The sequence below is a fragment of the Gavialis gangeticus genome, unplaced genomic scaffold (assembly GCF_001723915.1).
Source record: "Gavialis gangeticus isolate Ggan-Ray unplaced genomic scaffold, GavGan_comp1, whole genome shotgun sequence".
NCBI classification, from domain to species: Eukaryota; Metazoa; Chordata; order Crocodylia; family Gavialidae; genus Gavialis; species Gavialis gangeticus.
The window spans coordinates 22,333,970-22,352,151 of record NW_017729004.1 but is presented as its reverse complement, the minus strand read 5'-3'; the positions used below and the strand labels follow the sequence as shown (position 1 = coordinate 22,352,151).

Here is an 18,182-nt window from a genome sequence, read left to right as displayed (position 1 = left end):
CTGCTCCAATGCACTGTGATTATAATACGTCAGAGCAGCCTCCTGGGTTGTGTATAGGTGCCCCTAGGGGGCATATTTTCTACTGCTGGCTTGTTCTCCATCTGAATCACACTGCAGCACTTGGGAGCCAGGAAGAATACAAGCATTCCGTGTGTCCAGTTGCAGCTGGGCTTGATCACAGCACTGGGGAAGGGAAGGCTGATGATCCTTTCCCTGATGATCCCTGCCTACATTTGTATTTAAAAAAAAAAAAAAAAAGCCTGTGAAGTTTTCTGGACTGCATACTGTAGGAACCCCTGGCAAGGCTCTTTGCTTCTCTGTTTGAAATATACAGGTCCATTTTTCTCTTGGGAAAACAAACATGGGATGATATGAATGTGGGTACACAGCCAGAGTTTGGGAAATAAGACCTTTCTGTGGCACATGGAAATTTGAATTTAGCAGAACTTAAATTATGAGAACTAACTAGCAATAGCCCATACAAACTATATTTGGGAAGCTTGAGAAGTTATTGGTTCCTAACAATTGGGGCTTTTCCCATTCACACCTCAAGTTTCCTCATTTTTATTAAACTCCAGTGTTGTATTTTTAAACATAAGTTTATTGGCTTGGAGCCATTTTAAATCAGTGATCATGATTTAAATGGCTTTTAAAAATAATTTGGTTTAAAAATAGAGCACGTGGCAGGAGCACATGTTGCTCAAAACCAGAGCCTGGCCAGCTGGAGCCATGTGCCACCTGCTGGCCAGGCTGGCCTGCCATAGCTGCAGCCCGGGGAGACCCAGGTAAGGCTGCTGTGGTGCACATGGCATGGGCATTCCATGCTGCTACTCATCCCCAGGGAAACAAGTGTCCATGCTTGTCTGGATGCACCCATATGGCACATCCTGATGAGTGCGCATGTGCAGTTTGAAGCACCTCAGAGCAGTCTGAGGCACCACCAACTACATGTGGCGCATGTGCACCCATTCACCATACTGCTAATTTGCAGCATGGCGGGGGGGTTGACACCGGAGGATCTCAGCGTAAAAAAACCCCTGCCATTGAAAAAAGTGGTGGGGCGCATGTGGCAGCAGCATGCAGCACCAGAAAGGGAGCATGGCCAGCCACAGTCATGTTCTAGCTCCCTGCCAGGTTTTGAGCAGCTGGCTTGGCACCGCTGCTGTCCTAAGAGGCCCCGAGTACCCCAGGTAAGGCTGCTGCCCTTAGGAGGCCTCCAGGACCCCAGCCTCTCCTACCCTACCCAGGTCACTTTGCTGCACACCAGAGCACACATGCAGGGGCATGCCTGGGCACAAATAGTAGAGGCACAAATATATGCTGCTGCTATTTGTCCCATGGGAAACTTGTGCCTCTGCACATGCATGGTCAATGGGGCATATCCATAATGTCTTTCTGGAGAGCTTCCACTGGCTTTCCTTCTCTCTCACGCCAGACTTAAGATACTTTTGTATGTCTCTTGAGTATATCCCAATGCTGACTCTGACTGAAATGCATCTGTCATCCACTTGTTCTGTTTTCACATATGATATATAGATGTGTGTGTGTGTGTGTGTGTGTGTGTGTGTGTATGTATCATAGCATAATATATGTACAGATTATGCCGTTTCTCTGCTCTGTCACCTACTTTGTTCTTATAGGTGAGAAAGGTATTGAGGCTTACAAGCATCTTTACAGCAGTTTGTCTTAAAATAGACTCTGTCAATTTTATATTAATGATTAATTATTATTTCAGTTCTAATCCTCCTTATTCCTTGTCTACAGTGAATAAAGAGTTCAAAATTGGGCAATGCTTATGTTGTCAAATGAATGTAATTGTAGCGTGAGTAGGCACACCCCTGGTAGCTCTAATGTAGCCAGTACAGATAACAGGGCCTAAGCCACAGATGCATGGAATCTGTGAGGGCTGTGCAAGTCTGCCTGGGATCCTGGGAATACGTTTGAGTTGTTAGCCCCATACTCAAATCTGCTATGGCTGTTTTTATCGACGCTAACTATATTAAAGCTAGTGTAAATATAGCCATCATCTCAAAAGCCCCCAGTTGTCCTGGAAGCCCTGTTTCAGTAAAGGTGCACAAAAATCACTGGTGAATAAAAATTGGGCTGTGATTGGGCTCTGATCCCAGAGTTGCTTTCTCCTTTAAGATCTCACTGCTTCCACACCCCACAGGGGCCTCACAGGGACATTTTTCGAAACCTCTAAGCTTTGATCTGTGGATTGTATTTGTTTCACTTTTTCTCATTCAGTCAGGTTTGTATACTGTATCTACCTACACGGAATGCCTTGTTCTTAAGCATGTTAGTTAATAATCTAGAAGTTGAAGAAAGGTTTCTGGATGCTGACATTTGGTTTCCCAACTTTCTTGTTTAATTCACCATGAAACTAGGCAAGCTATTTCAATTAGTATGCTATAATGCTTACTAGGGCTGTGCAAAATTTCGATGGATGTTTTGTTTCGAAGGTGTTTCAGTGTGTTTCGGCTCAAAACACCAAAACAAAATGCAAGGCTTTGAAACAGATTTGAAATGAAACAAGGGCACTCAAAACGTTTTGAAAATTTCGAAGACTTTTTAGTTTCGAAGCTGGGCTTGTAGGGAAATACAAACTAAAGAAAGGGAGGGGGGAAGGACTGCTCTTATATTGACTGTGTAGTGGCCAGTGACTGATCCTTCCCTGAGGTCCCTTCCAATCCCTGTACTCTGGGGGAGAGACAGAGGAAGAGCATGAAAGCATTGTTTGAAATGACCTTTGTCAGCTTACTGAGCTGTGTCCTCCAGCAGCATCTGGAGCATCTGGAAGACTCTCACTTCCTACTTGCTAGTCTGTTCCTAGCCAGTGGGATCCAGCCCTTTCTGAAATACCCTACTACCCTTTCCTAATCCATTCTTTTCAATTTATTCCTCCCCCAAAATCCTCTTTTTGTTTTTGTTATTCTCTGTAATTCTTTCTCCACACAAAAGCAAATCTGTGTTTTCCCTTACAGTCTGCATTGACTGTGCAGGAAAGCACAACATATATTACAGAACATATATTTATATATTACATAAATAAATACATTAAACTACATTACAGAAACACACACACATTTTCCAGTATACCAAACATGAAGCGTGCTGGAAAGGCAGGTGGCCTCTTTCTTTGAATCAAATCGGAACCCTCCAAATCGATTTGGAGAGATTCAATGATTTGGACATGGAGACAGCTTTAAATGTTTTTTCTACATACCTCAAGGTATCAGGCGGCTTGTGAACGCTGAGATGGTGGGGTGGATAGAGCATTCCACGGGAGCACGGGGGGCATCCCCAGTGTGCTTGGCAGTGGACCCAGAATTGGACCAGAAGCACTTCCAGGTGCGCTGGGGAGTGCTCAGTGGACCCCCATCCCTCCCACCCCACCTCCCAACTCAGTGACTGGTGTCTTCTGGGTCTGGGGGGGCACCCAGAGTCCCCCTGCGGCCTATCGCCGAGTGAAGGTGACATGGGGGGTCTGCCGCCAAGCACGTGGGGGGCTCCCCCCATGCTCCTGTGGGATGCTCCATCCGTCCCACCATTGCAGAGTAGACAAGTCACATCTGGTACCTTGAGGTATGCAGAAAAAACATTTAAAGCTGTCTCTATGTCCAAATCATCGAATCTCTCTGAATCGATTCTGAATCAGCATCGAATCTTTGGATTCGGCCAAATTGAATCAGGACGGTAATCCGAATCAACGAATGGAATCACTGTCCCTGATTCAGGCCGAATCCAAATCTGAATTGAATATGGCCTGTTTCACACACCCCCTAGCTACCATTCCTGCTGTTTCCGTCCAAATCAGGCAAGAAATTACAAAGTTATAGGCATTTTCTTGATTCCCCATTATAGCTTATGGGTGAAATGCCGAAATGCATCGAAACAGTGAAACAGTTTCGGCAAAACGAAACGGAACAGCACTTCAAAACAACAAAACGAAAAACTGTCCCTTTCAAATGGTGAATCTGAAATCGTTGCCATTTTGCATAGCCCTAATGCTTACCCATCTTCATAAGAGCACATCACGCTTTTCAGAAACAATGTTGTATGTAAATGCAGGGTATTGTATATGTTTCATTGTCTGCCTAGAGAGCAGGGATGTAGCGTTAACCTACCACACCCACTGTGAGCAGTGGAGACTATATTCACAGAGGAAATAGCCTATTAAATTACTGATAATTTGGTTCTTTGAAAAGAATGGCAGGAGTGTCAACTTCTATAAAAATGAATATATGCAGCCTAAATACTTACAAACATTCACCCTGTGTTAATAAAAGATCAAGAAACTGATTGTAATTAGTTAAAAGCTAAGAAGTAAATAGAAATGTTTGTATTATTTTCCTTGTGCAAGCATAAGGAATTTTTTTTAGCAGTTAGCTAGTTTATATTAAATTAATAGACTATATTTAAGAAAGTAAAGGGCACTAGCAATAGACAAGGAAATTCAATTCTGTGAATTTGTTTACTTACAAGTGTACACCATCAAGAAAATTTCTCGTCCAACTCCCTGTACAAAGGCAGCATAGCGTTTACCCAGACCCAGCAGTTCTTAAAAACCTCCAGTGAAGGAGGTTCCCCAAGCTCCCCAGATTTCTTGTTCTGCTGTTTACCTGCTTTTAGTTTTTTCTAACATCTAATTCAACTCTTCTTTATTGAAAATTAACCTGGTTTATAGATTAGATTCATAGAGTCAGAAGGGACCTCAGTGGGCCATCTAGTCTGACCCCCTGCCCATGGCAGGCAAGAAAAGTCACCAACCCTGGGGTCATGTGTTCCCAGCCAGGTGCCTGTCCAGTCTCTTCTTGAAGACCCGCAAGGATGGGGTAAGCACCATCTCCCTCGGGAGCCCATTCCGTATTCTGGCAACCCTGACCATGAAGAACTTTTTCCTAATGTCCAGCCTAAACCCTCTCTCTAGAAGCTTATGGACATTGTTCCTTGTTGTTCCAGGAGGTGCCCTGGTAAACAGATTGTTGCCTACTTCTTGTTGCACTCCCCTTACGCATTTGTACGCCACCACAAGGTCCCCTCTCACCCTTCTCTTGGAGAGGCTTAAGAGGTTAAGGTCTCTTAGCCTTTCCTTGTAGGGCCTTCTCTGCAGACCTATAATCAGGCGAGTGGCTCCTCTTTGGACCCTCTCCAGGTTGTCCATATCCCACTTGAACAGCAGCATCCAGAACAGGACACAGTAGTCCAGCTGTTGTCTGACTAGTGCTACATAGAGGGGGAGAATCACTTCCCTGGACCTGTTTGTGATGCACCTATGGATGCATGACAAGGTGCGATTCGCTCTGCCAACTGCTTCATCACATTGGTGACTCATGTTCATCCTGGAGTCAACAGTGACTCCAAAATCTTTTTCTGCCACAGTGGAGCTGAGAAGGTCGCCCCCCAGCCTGTAGGTATGATGGCAGTTCTTCCTCCCTAGATGTAGCACCTTGCACTTGTCCTTATTGAATTGCATCCAGTTGCTCTCTGCCCACTTTCCCAGTCTGTCTAGGTTGTCCTGGATCTGGTTCCTCCTCTCCAGGGTGTTAGCTGTACCCCATAATTTTGTTGTCCACAAATTTGGACAGGGTGCTTCCCACCCCCTCATCCAGATCACTGATGAAAATGTTGAACAATACCAGCCCCAGAACTGAGCCCTGAGGGACTCCACTGCCCATATCTTTCCAAGTTGACACCGACCCATCCACTACCACCCTCTGAGTGTGACCCTTGAGCCAGTTTGCTACCCAGTCTACTGTGTAACCATCCGAGGCAAATCCCCTCAGTTTATTTATAAGGATGGTATGGGATACCTTGTCAAAGGCCTTCTTGAAGTCCAAATGGATAACATCCACCTTGATTCCTGCATCTAAACAATTGGTGGCCTTGTCGTAAAAGGAAACCAGGTTAGTCAGGCAGGACCTGCCTGCTAAAAACCCATGTTGGTTACCCCTCTGCATCACGTGAGCCAGCGGGCTCCCACAGAAGTGCTCCTTGATAATTTTTTTCTAGGATTTTTCCAGGGATAGAGGTAAGGCTGACTGGTCTATAGTTCCCCAGGTCCTTCTTCCTCCCTTTCTTTAACATTGAGATGACGTTAGCCCTCTTCCAATCCTCTGGAACCTGACCTGAGCTCATATATCCTTGCCAGGGGATCAGCTATGACCTCTGCTAATTCCTTCATTACCCATGGGTGGAGTCCCTCCAGTCCCGGTGAATTGAATACATCCAGCTCCTCCAGGTGTCTTTTTACCGTGTCGGCACTGACCGTTGCTCGGCTGATGCTCCCTTTGTTGGTGTCTGTGATATGTTGAGGGTTCCTCTAGATTCCCATTTAAGAAGATAGAGGCAAAAAACTCATTGAAGAGCTCTGCCTTGTCCCTACTATCTGTCACTAAGCCCCCCTGCCTGTCCTGTATACATCCTATGCTACCCCGCACCCTCTTTTTGCTCCCAACGTACCTAAAGAAGGACTTCTTATTGTTCTTAATCCCTGACGCTAGCCCAAGTTCTAGAGTTGCCTTGGCCTTCCTGACCGACTCCTTGCAGGTGTGGGCCAAAGACGTATACTCCTCTTTGCTAGCTATCCCCTGCTTCCACTTCCTGTACGCCTCTTTTTTTGCCCTTAAGGTATCTTGGATGCCCCTGGTTAGCCGAAGGGGCTTCCTGGACCCCTTGCCCCCTTTCCTCTGCTGTGGGATTGACTCACTCTGAGCCCAAAGAATGGTTTCCTTGAAGAATGTCCACCCAACCTGGACTCTCAATGCATCTAAGTTCTTAGCTCCTAGCACCCTGCTAACCAATCCCCTGAGTCTATTAAAGTCAGCTTTGTTAAAGTTTAGCACCTGTGCCCTGCTGGGTATAATGCCTGCCCTTAACTGGATAGTGAATTTTATCATTTGGCGATTGCTGTCCCCTAAGTTGCCTTGAATCCGTAGGTCCCTCATCCCCTGTGGCCAACACCAAGTCGAGGAAGGCGTTGCCCCTGGTGGGGGACACCTTACCTCCTGTGTTAGGTGGAGGTCCTGAATACAGGTTAAGAACCTGCGAGAGCGGTTAGATCTAGCTGACTGTTCTTCCCAGCATGTGTCTGGGTAGTAAAGGTCCCCCATGACTACCATATCTCTAGACCTCACAGCCTTTTTGAGCTGCTTGGAAAATTCTTGGTCTAGCTCATCATCCTGGCAGCCTGTATTAGACCCCCACCACCAGATCCCTTTCACCCTGAGCCCCTTGGATCCTAACCCGCAGAGTCTCTGCTTGACCACCCTCTGACCCTAGTTTGATTAGGGAAGATGTGTACTGTTCTTTGACACACAGAGCAACTCCTCCACCTTTTTTCCCTACTGTATCTCTCCTATACAACCTATAGCCCTCTATTCCCACCACCCAATCATAAGAAGAGTCCCACCAGGTTTCAGTTAGTCCCACTAGGCCAAAGTTGTTGCTCGCTAGCAAGAGTTCTAGGTCCTCCTGCTTGTTTCCCATGCTTCTGGCACTTGTATTTATACACCTAATACCCCTGGTGGTTGTCCCTGGTCCTCCCTTAAACTTCTGTCTAATAGGATCTTTGCTACATACCTGGGCTGATCTTGTGGGTATCTTTTGGTTCGGTGTTCTGTGGCTCCCTCCGTAGTTGGCCTCCCATTTCCCTGACGAACCTAGTTTAAAGCCTGCCAGAGGAGATCAGCCAACCTGAAAGAGAACACATGCTTACCTCTGGGGGAGAGGTGAAGCCCATCCCACCTGAGCATGTCTCTTGTGCTGAAATATGGATCGTGGTCCAAAAAGCCTTGTCTTTATTCTTGTCTTTCTTGAAGTGGGTGAACAATTGATCCACTTCCTCATTAAAACAGCCTTTTAAATGCTGCATGGCTGGTATGTCTCCATTTTCTCCTTTACTTTTCTCTTTTCTAAAGAAACTGAACTAATGCCTTCAACCTTTCTTCATAGGTCATATTTTTTAAAACCTCTTATTCTTACTAAAAGCCAGTATGAAGCATTTTCTTGTGAAGGAAGGTACAGAAGAAGTTTTTGGCACTGTTGAATTTTGCTATACTGAAAAGTGAATCTGTAGATTATTTACCTTTTGTGTGAACTTTAAATAATCATGCACTGCATCTATTTAACTATCAGTTTACAAAGGTATCTGTTAGGAACACACCTATTTACTTTTGCAACACAAAAGCCAAACAGGTATTAAATGCAAAGGCAGCTTATTTGTAACTGATAAAAAAAAAAGACGCATATTCAGGGACCAGGCACTTTTAATATTAAGCTGTTTTATTATTTCACTGAGGTGAAGATCTTCTAGGATTCAAAGTAGAATTAGATATTTATAGAAAATGTCATCTACATATGTATAGCATACAGCACTTATAATAAAAGGTATAAACCCTCAAGCAAACTGCCTGGATTAAGAAAAGATTTGCAATGGATAGTAATGTGTCAAATGGGATTCAGAGCATGTTGCTTATCTTGCAAATTGACATGGTGCATTTACAAGCAGTGACTGGTTTTACGCCTCTGGTATGTCACATGCCCATTCAAATGAAGAGATTATAAGGGAGTAGGACATTTTGAAGCTACGTGGTGTTCACTTTTTAGCCTCATTTTTTGATGGTCATACTCAGGGTAGATTTTTGTCTTTATGTGGGGTTTGTTGCTTTTAAGTAAAAAAAAAACAAACAAAAAAACAAAAAAAACAAACCCAACCCAAAAAACAAAACTTGGCATAAATGGTTAGACCTTAATGAGCTAAAGGTAAATAAAAATGAAAGTCAGTAATTGCGGCAAAGTTGAGTATTAAGAGTTCTTTTGAGGAAACTTGTTCTATTTGTGTTTCATTACTCATTTTGTCAAGACATGCGTGTAGGGTTATCATTTGTGTCTATGAGCAAAGAAGGCCAGTGATTTATAGCATATTTCTGGTTTAATATATGTGAAAGCCACTTGATAGTGCATGCATACGTTTCATATTGAGATTTTAATGTTAGGATCACTATTGAGCTTTTTAGTTTTTAGAAGTGGCTAGATTGTTTGATCTATGGGTGGCCAATTTAAAAACAGAAACTTTCTGGAAGCTGGCCATGAGTTTTCCACCAGTGTCCAGTTATCAATATTCATGTTTTCAGCTTTGTTTCTTCAACACTGGGAACTCAGAGCAGTTTTTAATTACATTTCTCTCTCCTGTTTACAGCTTCTGGAAATTAACTGGACAGGACTGACTAATCTGCTGGATGTTCCAGGACTGAAGTAAGCAAGCATATATAAAACAGTATGTCAGGAGTTCTGCTTTCTTTACAAATAAAAAAAAATGTTGGAACTGCTAATAAATCGGCTAATGTGTAGGTTAAGTATTTTATAGTTCATATTTTGAAGTTTAGCACCCTGTGGTAATTGTATAACACTGGAAAGTTCATGGTAAAAAGAATTGCAGTATTGTACAGCTGCAAGCTGGTAGAGTTGTTTGAGATATTTCTGAGATCAGAGTTTTCTGTCCATTATTTTTCAGTTTTCAGCTCCGAACCAGCACAAGCTACCACACTGAGTGGCTAGCTTGTTACGCTGTACTCTAAAGTGAAGCTGAACATCCCCATTCCCCTAGCTGGTTGCCTTGTCAGACTGCTCCACTCACTAAGTGTTCATTTGATGGAGAACTATGCATCCAGGCATCCAATTCCTTTGGCTGGTGGGCTCCCAGGCTTCCTTGGGTCTCCGGTTCAGCAGGCAGGCAATTCCTGATAGCCTGCCTAGCAGACCACTGGGGAATTACGCAGACAGGCATGGAATGGTCCCGCCTGCCCAGCTGGGAGGAACATGTGGGGTCAGACAGGGATAAGCTGTGGCAGAAGCACATGCTCCAGCTGCAGTCATTTACACTGCCTGTTGGGAGGGGTCAGAGTGGACTGGGGCAACCCTTTCCATCACATAGCTGGAGGAGTCAATAGCAGGGATATCCAAGACATGTAAGACTACCTGCCTTCTCCCTCTCCCCCTGCCCACCAGCACAGGAGAGTTTTCCCCAAGGCATGAAATGCATTAGTTATGCTTCTGCTCCTGCCTGCTTTGTTTATGAGATAATCCTAACACGGGCAGGAGAACCCTGGTTAGGAATCATTGAGGTAAGCTGAGGCAGTACAGTGGTGGCTCTCAACTGGGGATGCTGCCAAATTCAAAAAAGTTTTGGAGGGGCACCCTAATTCTAAACAGGTTGAGGACCGCTATTCTTAAACATCTACTACAGCAGAGGTGGGCAAAATACGGCCCGTAGGTTGCATGTGGCCCGCCAGGCCATTCTATACAGCCTGCAGGACTGCTAAAAAATTTAGAAAACTAATATTAATCTGCCCCTGGCTGCCTGTCATGCGGCCCTCAATGGCTTGCCAAAACTCAATAAGCGGCCCTCCGCCCGAAATAATTGCCCACCCCTGTACTACAGCCATTGTCATAGACCACATACTGGGCTAGATGGGGCATTGGTCTGACCCAGCATGACGCTTCTTATGGTTTTTCAATTCTGAAAATGTTTAACTTTTCACGGGATGGAAAATTCATTTCCATGCATCTCACGAGTCTGGGAGTGGAGGCGAGAGAGAGAGATATGTCCATGCACACGCTGTCTTCAAAGGCTTGAATTTTTCTCTTTACTTCAGTGTGAATGAGAATTTTGAGAGAGAAAGACAATATATTTTATTTAAATTTCCACTCTTAAAGATTAAAGTAATCCATGGTTATGATTTACCTGAGAAACATAAAAAGAAGTTCTTTTATCTCAAGAAGTGCAGTAAAGACTGACCTTATATTTAAATGTATTCTTGATCTTTTTTTCTTGATTTGAAATGTTAAGGTTTTTTTTCTTTTCAAAGCTTGCTTACTCTACTAAGTGACAGCCAAGTAAACTAGCAAAAACTATTTCTGTTTGTTAGCTGGAAACAGGAGAAAGAACTTTGGCTTGGTTTTTGTATTCCTAAGTTTATAATATTTTGAATTCATGAGTTTATAATTCATAAATTTATAGTTTATAGTTCCTAACAAAATGAAGGAGGAAGAGGTGAAAAACAAGATGTCATGTTATCAGTTTTGATTTTGTTAGTTAGTATCTTGAGTTCTTTCATGTGACAGTTACTCAGGGCTTTTAGCATGTTGTAACATGGGTAGAATGGCTAATGAAAGAAATAACACCATGTGATTTGGTCCAGATACTTGGAATCAAAATGGAAGAGTAGCTAATTGCAAAAACTGAAAATTCCACTGTTAGGGTACCTGTATACGAGCATGGAGGCTGCTCCAATGCGTTGTACTTAGTGCATCAGGGCAGATTCAATTAACGGAGTCTGCTGGAGTGTGATAATTACCATGCTCCAGCAGCTTCCCATGTCTTGTCTATCAGTGTCCTGGTGCTTCAAAACAGCACTGGAGGTGCCTGAACTAAAGCTTGTTCAATGTGCTGATTATCCAAAATGTGATGCATGAGTCACTCCAAGAGCCGCTCTAATTAAAGTGCTGCCACCCCACCCCCGAAGCATGTGTAAAAGTGCCCTTAAAGATTAAAGCAAACATATGAAATAAGGAAACAAGTTCTTTTCTCTCAGATAATGCAATAAAAACGGTCTTTACTTATAAAGAGATTCTTACTCCTTTTTTTGGTCTTATCACTTACCCAAGTTTGATAACTGAAAATGAGAGAGACAAACTCTCAAATGTCATTTGATTCTGAAATTGTCATCTAATCCTTCTTGGATCCTGAATTACAAAAGGTTGCTTTCAGAAATTAAAAAACAAGCAAGCAAACAAACAAACCACACTTTACCAGAAGCAGCAGTGCATTACTTGGATCTGGTTTTGCAGCATCTGTAGAGATCAGGCCCTTCAGTGGGCTTTTTGACACTTTTAACTAAAGCTGATTCAATCAGCTATTAGATAAGGCCAAAAAAGCCCCACTAAAGCACCCTATCTTTAGAGACATCAGGCTAGCTGGGTCCAACAAGGGTGCCTCTTCTGGGCATGCGCGGGGGCTCAGCATGGTAACATGCTGAGTTTGAAAGAAGGCACTGCTTGTTTGTTTTTAACGTTTGCAAGCAACCCATCTGTAGTGTAAAAGTAGCCTTGCTTTACATCAAGATATAAAGCCTTGCTTTATATCAACACAAAAAGGAAGCTTACAAGAAATGGAAGCTTGGACAGATGACCAGGGAGGAGTAGAAGAATATTGCTTGGGCATGCAGGGATGGGAATCGGGAAAGCCAAAGCGCAATTGGAGTTGCAGCTAGCAAGGGATGTGAAGGTAACAAAAAAGGTTTCTATAAGTATGTTGGCAACAAGGGGAGCATCAGGGAAAGTGTGGGTCCCTTACTGGATGTGTGAGTAACCTAGTGACAAATGATGAGGAAAAGGCTGAAGTGGTCAATCCCTTTTTTACCTGGAGCTTCACAGGCAAGGTCAGCTCCCAGACTACTGCACCAGGCAGCACAGTTTCAGGAGAAGGGGAGCAGCCCTCAGTGGTGAAAGAACAGGTTATAGACTATTTAGAAAAGCTGGACATGTACAAGTCCATGGGGCAAGATGCAATGCATCTGAGGGTGCTGAGGGAGTTGGATGATGTGATTGCAGAGCCATGGCCATTCTCTTGGAAAACTTGTGGTGATTGGGGGGAGGTCCCAGAAAATTGGAAAAGGACAAATATAGTACCCATCTTTAAGAAACGGAAGAAAGAGGTTCCAGGGAACTACAGACCAGTCAACCTCACCTCCGTCCCCAGAAAACTCTTAGAGCAGGTCCTCAAAGAATCCATTTATAAGCACTTCAAGGAAAGGAAAGTGATCAGGAACAGTCAGCATGGATTCACCAAGGGCAAATCATACCCAACCAACCTGATTGCCTTGTATGATAAGATGCTGGGCTCTGTGGATACAGGGAGACCAGTGGATGTGGTGTACCTTGACTTTTAGCAAGGTTTTGATATGGTCTCCCACAGCATTCTTGCAGGCAAGCTGAGGAAGTCTGGGTTGGATGAAGTGGATAGAAAACTGGCTGGATCATCATGCTCAGAGGGTAGTAGTCAATGGCTTGAGGTCTAGTTGGCAACCTGCATCAAGTGGAGTGCCCCAAGGTTGCCAGTTTTGTTCAATATGTTTATTAACAATGTGGAAGATGGCATAGAGTATAGGTTCCCAGATGACACCTATCTGGGGGGAGTAGTAGATATGCTAGCAGTTGGGGGTAGGATTTAGAGGGAACTAGACAAATTGGAGGATTGGGACAAAAGAAATCGCATGAGGTTCAACAAGGACAAGTGCAAAGACCTGCACTTAGGACAGAACAATCCCATGTACCAGTACAGGCTTGGGACCAACTGGCTAAGCAGCAGCTCTAAAGAAAAGGACCTGGGGGTTATAGTGGACAATAAGATGGATACGAGTCAGCCATGTTCCCTTGTTGACAAGAAGGCTAACAGGGCTGCATTAGTAGGAGCGTTGCCAGGAGATTAAGAGAAGTAATTATTCCCCTCTCTTCTGCACTGGTGAGGCCACATCTGGAGTACTGTGTCCAGCTTTGGGCCCCCCACCAAAGAAAGGTTGTGGATAGGGCTGTGTGAAGCTTCAGTCCTTGATTTGATTTGGCAGAGATTCGGCCCGATTCAGTAGCCAAATCTCTGAATCTGAATTGAATCTCAGGACCCTTTAATCACTCTGTATCAGATCGGAACCCTCAGAATTGATCTGAAGAAATTCAGAAAGATTCAGGGATTCAGACATAGAGACAGCTTTAAATGTTTTTCCTACATACCTCTAGGTAGCAGGTGTCTCGTGAGCGCTGTGATGCTGGGGTGCATGGAGTGTCCCACAGAAGCATGAGGGGCTCCCCAGTGCACTTGGCAGCAGACCCAGAAGTGGACCAGAAGCACTTCTGGTCCATTTTTGGACCCCCCGGCTTGGTGACTGGTGCCTCCTGGGTTGGGGGGAGGGTACCTGGGGTCCCCCTGCAGCTGATCACTTAGCCAGGGAGGCATGGGGTGGGGGTGCCTAGCATGTTCCCTGGCAGACCTGAAAGGTTTGCCGCCAAGCATTGGGAGGGTCCCCCCACACTCCTGTGGGATGCTCAGTGTGCCCCAGCATTGCAGCAATCACAATCCACACCTGCTACCACAAGGTAGGTAGAAAAAACTTTTAAATCTGTGTCTATGTCTGAATCACTGATTCTCCAAATCAGCATCAAATTTTCAGATTCAGCCGAATTAAATCGGGGACAGTGATCTGAATCAACTAATCTAATCTCTGTCCCTGGTTTGGCCCAAATCCAAATCGAATAGGGCCCACTTCGCACACCCCTAGCTGTGGACAAATTGGAGAGAGTCCAGCGGAGGGCAACAAAAATGGCTAGGAGGCTGGGGCACGTGACTTCTGAGGAGAGGCTGAGGGAGCTGGGCTTATTTAGTCTGCAGGAAAGACTGAGGGGGGTTTGATAGCAGCCTTTAACTACTTGAAGGCTGGTTACAAAGAAGGTGGAGCCTAAAGTGTTCTCAGTGGTGGCAGATGACAGCACAAGGAGCAGTGTCTCTAGTTGTAGCAAGGGATGGTTAGGTTGGATATTAGGAAAAGTTTTCTCAGCAGGAGGGCGGTGAAGCACTGGAACGGATTACGTTGAGAGGCGGTAGAATCTCCATCCTTGGAGATTTTTAAGGCCTGGCTCGACAAAGCCCTGGGTGGAATGATCTAGTTGGGGCTGGTCCTGCTTTGAGCAAGGAGTTGGACTAGATGACCTCCAGAGGTCCCTTCCAACCCTAATTTTCTATGATTCTATATTTGTAGGCATTAAATGAAATACCCATTGAGTTTGAAACTAGAATGGCATTAACTAAATTAATCATGCCAAACTTTGGAGTTCACTTTAAGATGGCTTCCTTGAAGAAGGAAGCTCTCTTGGTGGAGCAGAAAATGGTGTCATCCTAGAGTATACAATCTGAAGAATCACTTGCTGTTATTGAGATATAGGTAATGCTTAAGCTCACTAGACTTCAGGTTCTTTTATCTCTTAGTGTTTGTTTGCTTGGAAAAATAGAAAATGTTAAATGTGAATAAATCTCTCTAAATGTGCCAAAGCAAAAAGGGGGGAAAAAAGGTCCAGACTTTCCCGTAGGGTTCCCACAGCAACCAAACTTGTTCACAAATATATGCACTGCATGTGGTATTTGTAAGGTGAAGTAAAGTTGCTATGGGAACTGTAATTGTACTGGTGTGTGTTTAGTCTTACCAATAAATTTAGTTCTGTATTCGTGTTTAGTTTGCCTGATCAGAAAGAGACATTCACATGTTGTTTATGTATAGTCTGCCTGCAGTCTGAACCTCTTTTAGCAAGGGGTCAGCAACCTATGTCCCGCAGGCCAGATCCAGGCCACAAAGAGGTTGGATCCAGCCTGGGAAGGTCCAACTTAGCATGCAGCTGTGCCAAGCTGCCCATCCCTTCTTCAGCACATTTTTCCACTGCCCTCCCTGCTGCTCTGTTTTGCCTGCACTTCCTCTTGCTGCAGAGGAATGTTCATCATATGTGTCTGCCATGATGGAAATGCAGGTAGCTTGAACCCTCCGGGATGGGGTGGAGATTTGTGATCCAGAGCCACAAAATGTTGCCAAGCCCAGCTTTTAGTGGTTGAAATGAGTGATGAATGAAGTATTATGGCTGGCAAGTGTCTGCCATTATCCAGTCAGTCTGTGAGTTTGTGCTGATGAGCTCTGGATCTGCAGATGCTTTCTAGTGGGAACACCTGCCCTGGACTACTGCCAGACAATAGTCCCAGGCAGTTTGAATGGCCTCCATGGTTCCACAAGGTAAAGGAGACAAGGATTTCCCATACGGGGTCCTCTGCTTCTTTTTCACTAACCAATCAGGAGTGGAATGAATATCCTTCCATAGCTTTGAAAGCTCTTAGTTGCTTTCTTTCTCTTTGCTTGTGAAGAGCCTCTACTGGCTTCTTTAAAGGAAGAGTAGGAATCCCCATGGTTTCCCCTTTCATTTCCCTTTTGGGAATGAAAATAATATGGAGTTGGCTATCTGGATGAGACTGGGCAGTAGAGGCCCAAGTTGGGTTTGTACAAGTGTAGTTAATTGGGATTATATTAACATTTAAACTACAACTAATTGGTTAAGGAGAAATCAGAATGCAGCTCTTGTTTCTCAAGTATATTAATTTCATTGAGGAAATAGGAGAAGTAGTTAGTGACAGATGTCACAAGAGTTGGTAGGTAAAACTGAATATGTATAAGGAACAGTGCCATTGAATAAGAAGATGCAAGTTTCAGTTATTTTTTGCATCTAATCTTCATTTTAAAATATTCTTTTAAACTACAAAGTGCTTTGTGTTTGAGCTGATTTTCATAAATTAAAACGCCATTTTACATGATTAGATCATTGATTTTTAAGAAATTAATTAAAGAAAATAATGAATCACAAACGCTGTTTTTAGTGACACCTTAGTTTTACAATTAAAATTATTATTTTGCCATTCTTACTATATCTCCATGCTGGGCTTTTCACATTTCTCTCACCCTGGTCACATGTTTTCTGCCCTTTTGTTGAGCAGACTTTTTTTTCTTAAAGTGTTGTCAGGTTTTTTTGTCTTGTGTCTATCAGAAGTACCTCTTAACTGAGGATGTTTTCTAGTCAGATAGCGTGCAACTTAACATGGCTCAAGTGTTGCAAATGTGCTCTTTTAATTCTGGTAAAGTGGTGCTGTTTTGAACAGTTTGTTTCTGTTAAATCAATTATGTATGAACTAATTCATAATGGTGGTCCATAGGGGAAACTGAGACGAATACAAAGGGTAAATTTTTAGTAGCTCGGATACAGGATGTAATACACTAGTGAAGCAAGCAATGCATGCCAGCTCACATCCAAAAATGTAGATTATCTAGGTGTGATTATACAGGTTGAGTAGTGTGGTGCGAAAAGTGCACTGCAGGTTATGAGCATTGGAAGTTTTATTTTGAATGATGGCTTTAATTTGCTGGCCTACTGCATGTAATTTTGATTTTCTCTACTGGTTGGCTTCTGTGGTCCTTCCAGCTGCTACCTTCCCTCAGTGAAGGTTATTTGCCTTTAAACCAGTGTCAGAAGCCTTCTATTTTAGTGGTGAGGGTCTTTCCATCCCCACTGTCAGTGGTTTCTGTACATAATAGAGAGAAGTGTCATTGTCCTGCTGTAGGGTCTGTCTGCTGTTTATTCTGTGCTCGTAAAATCTTTATTTGGACACTGCTCAGAAACACAACCATTGCAAATATTTTGCCAGTGTTTATGTCTCTAGTACATGTTAAAATAGTGATTTTAACACAGTGGCAACATAATAAGCTTTTTGTGGAAGGTAGTTTGGGTATCCTTTCCACTCTTTCAAATACTGTTGGATTTCTTGTTCTTTGACTTAGGTTAGGTACCCTCACCCATTATTTTCCCTCTTTCTTCAGGTTTTGCTTAAGATGCACACAGTGGAGGTAGCACTTGCTTTGCTTCAGAGTTTAGGATGCTTAGGAAATCAGGAACAGTACAGGCACAGCAAATATTTGAAAATCTGAGACATCTGTTAGAGGATTTTTTCCCTTTCCTCTGAACTGTGTTTCAGGAAGGCCAGAAACACACTCTATTTTTAAATTGTTTGAAGTATTTATTTAAGCATTGTATTGGTAAGTAGCACCAACGAGTTTTGTCCCATTCAGTTGGGGGTTATGACTTTGTGTTTGGGCTGGTTTGAAAGGCAACATACAGAAACTGGTAGAAAAAATAATTTTTTTTCAAAAGCTAATTAGCTTGTGGTAATACTGGCTACAAGATAGGACTTCAGCCCTGAACTTACAGTAGGGGTATCAAACTCATCCAGTCTGAGGAGGTGTGCAGGGCTGGTCCTGAGGCCAAATCAGACCCACAGATCAGCCCTGTGCACTGGAGCCAGCGATCAGGGCTGGTCTGGCGTGGGTGCCACATGTAGGACATGCCAGCCCCAGACCATGCAGCACATGGGACCTTCTGCATTGCATGCCCCAGACCAGCCCTGAGCACCACGTGCAGTGCTTGTGCTGGGTCCAGCCCTGTGTATTGTGTATAGTACATGGTGGATTAGCTCTGCATGCTCTTGCAGGGAGCAGGGCCAGGATGGGGCCAGGCTGTGCGGGATGCAGCTTTTGGGGCCAGTCCAA

The 18,182-nt window shown here is 43.9% G+C and overlaps 1 protein-coding gene across 1 annotated transcript in view; it reads left to right on the top strand.

Moving 5' to 3' along the window:
• ESYT2 (extended synaptotagmin 2) overlaps positions 1–18,182 on the top strand; it is a gene marked incomplete at its 5' end in the record, with an annotated part of 189,944 nt that overhangs the window by 102,935 nt on the left and 68,827 nt on the right. Inside the window, one exon of the mRNA XM_019507948.1 lies at positions 9,200–9,255. Coding sequence (XP_019363493.1) covers positions 9,200–9,255 — 56 coding nt within the window. The remainder of the gene's footprint in view (positions 1–9,199; positions 9,256–18,182) is intronic.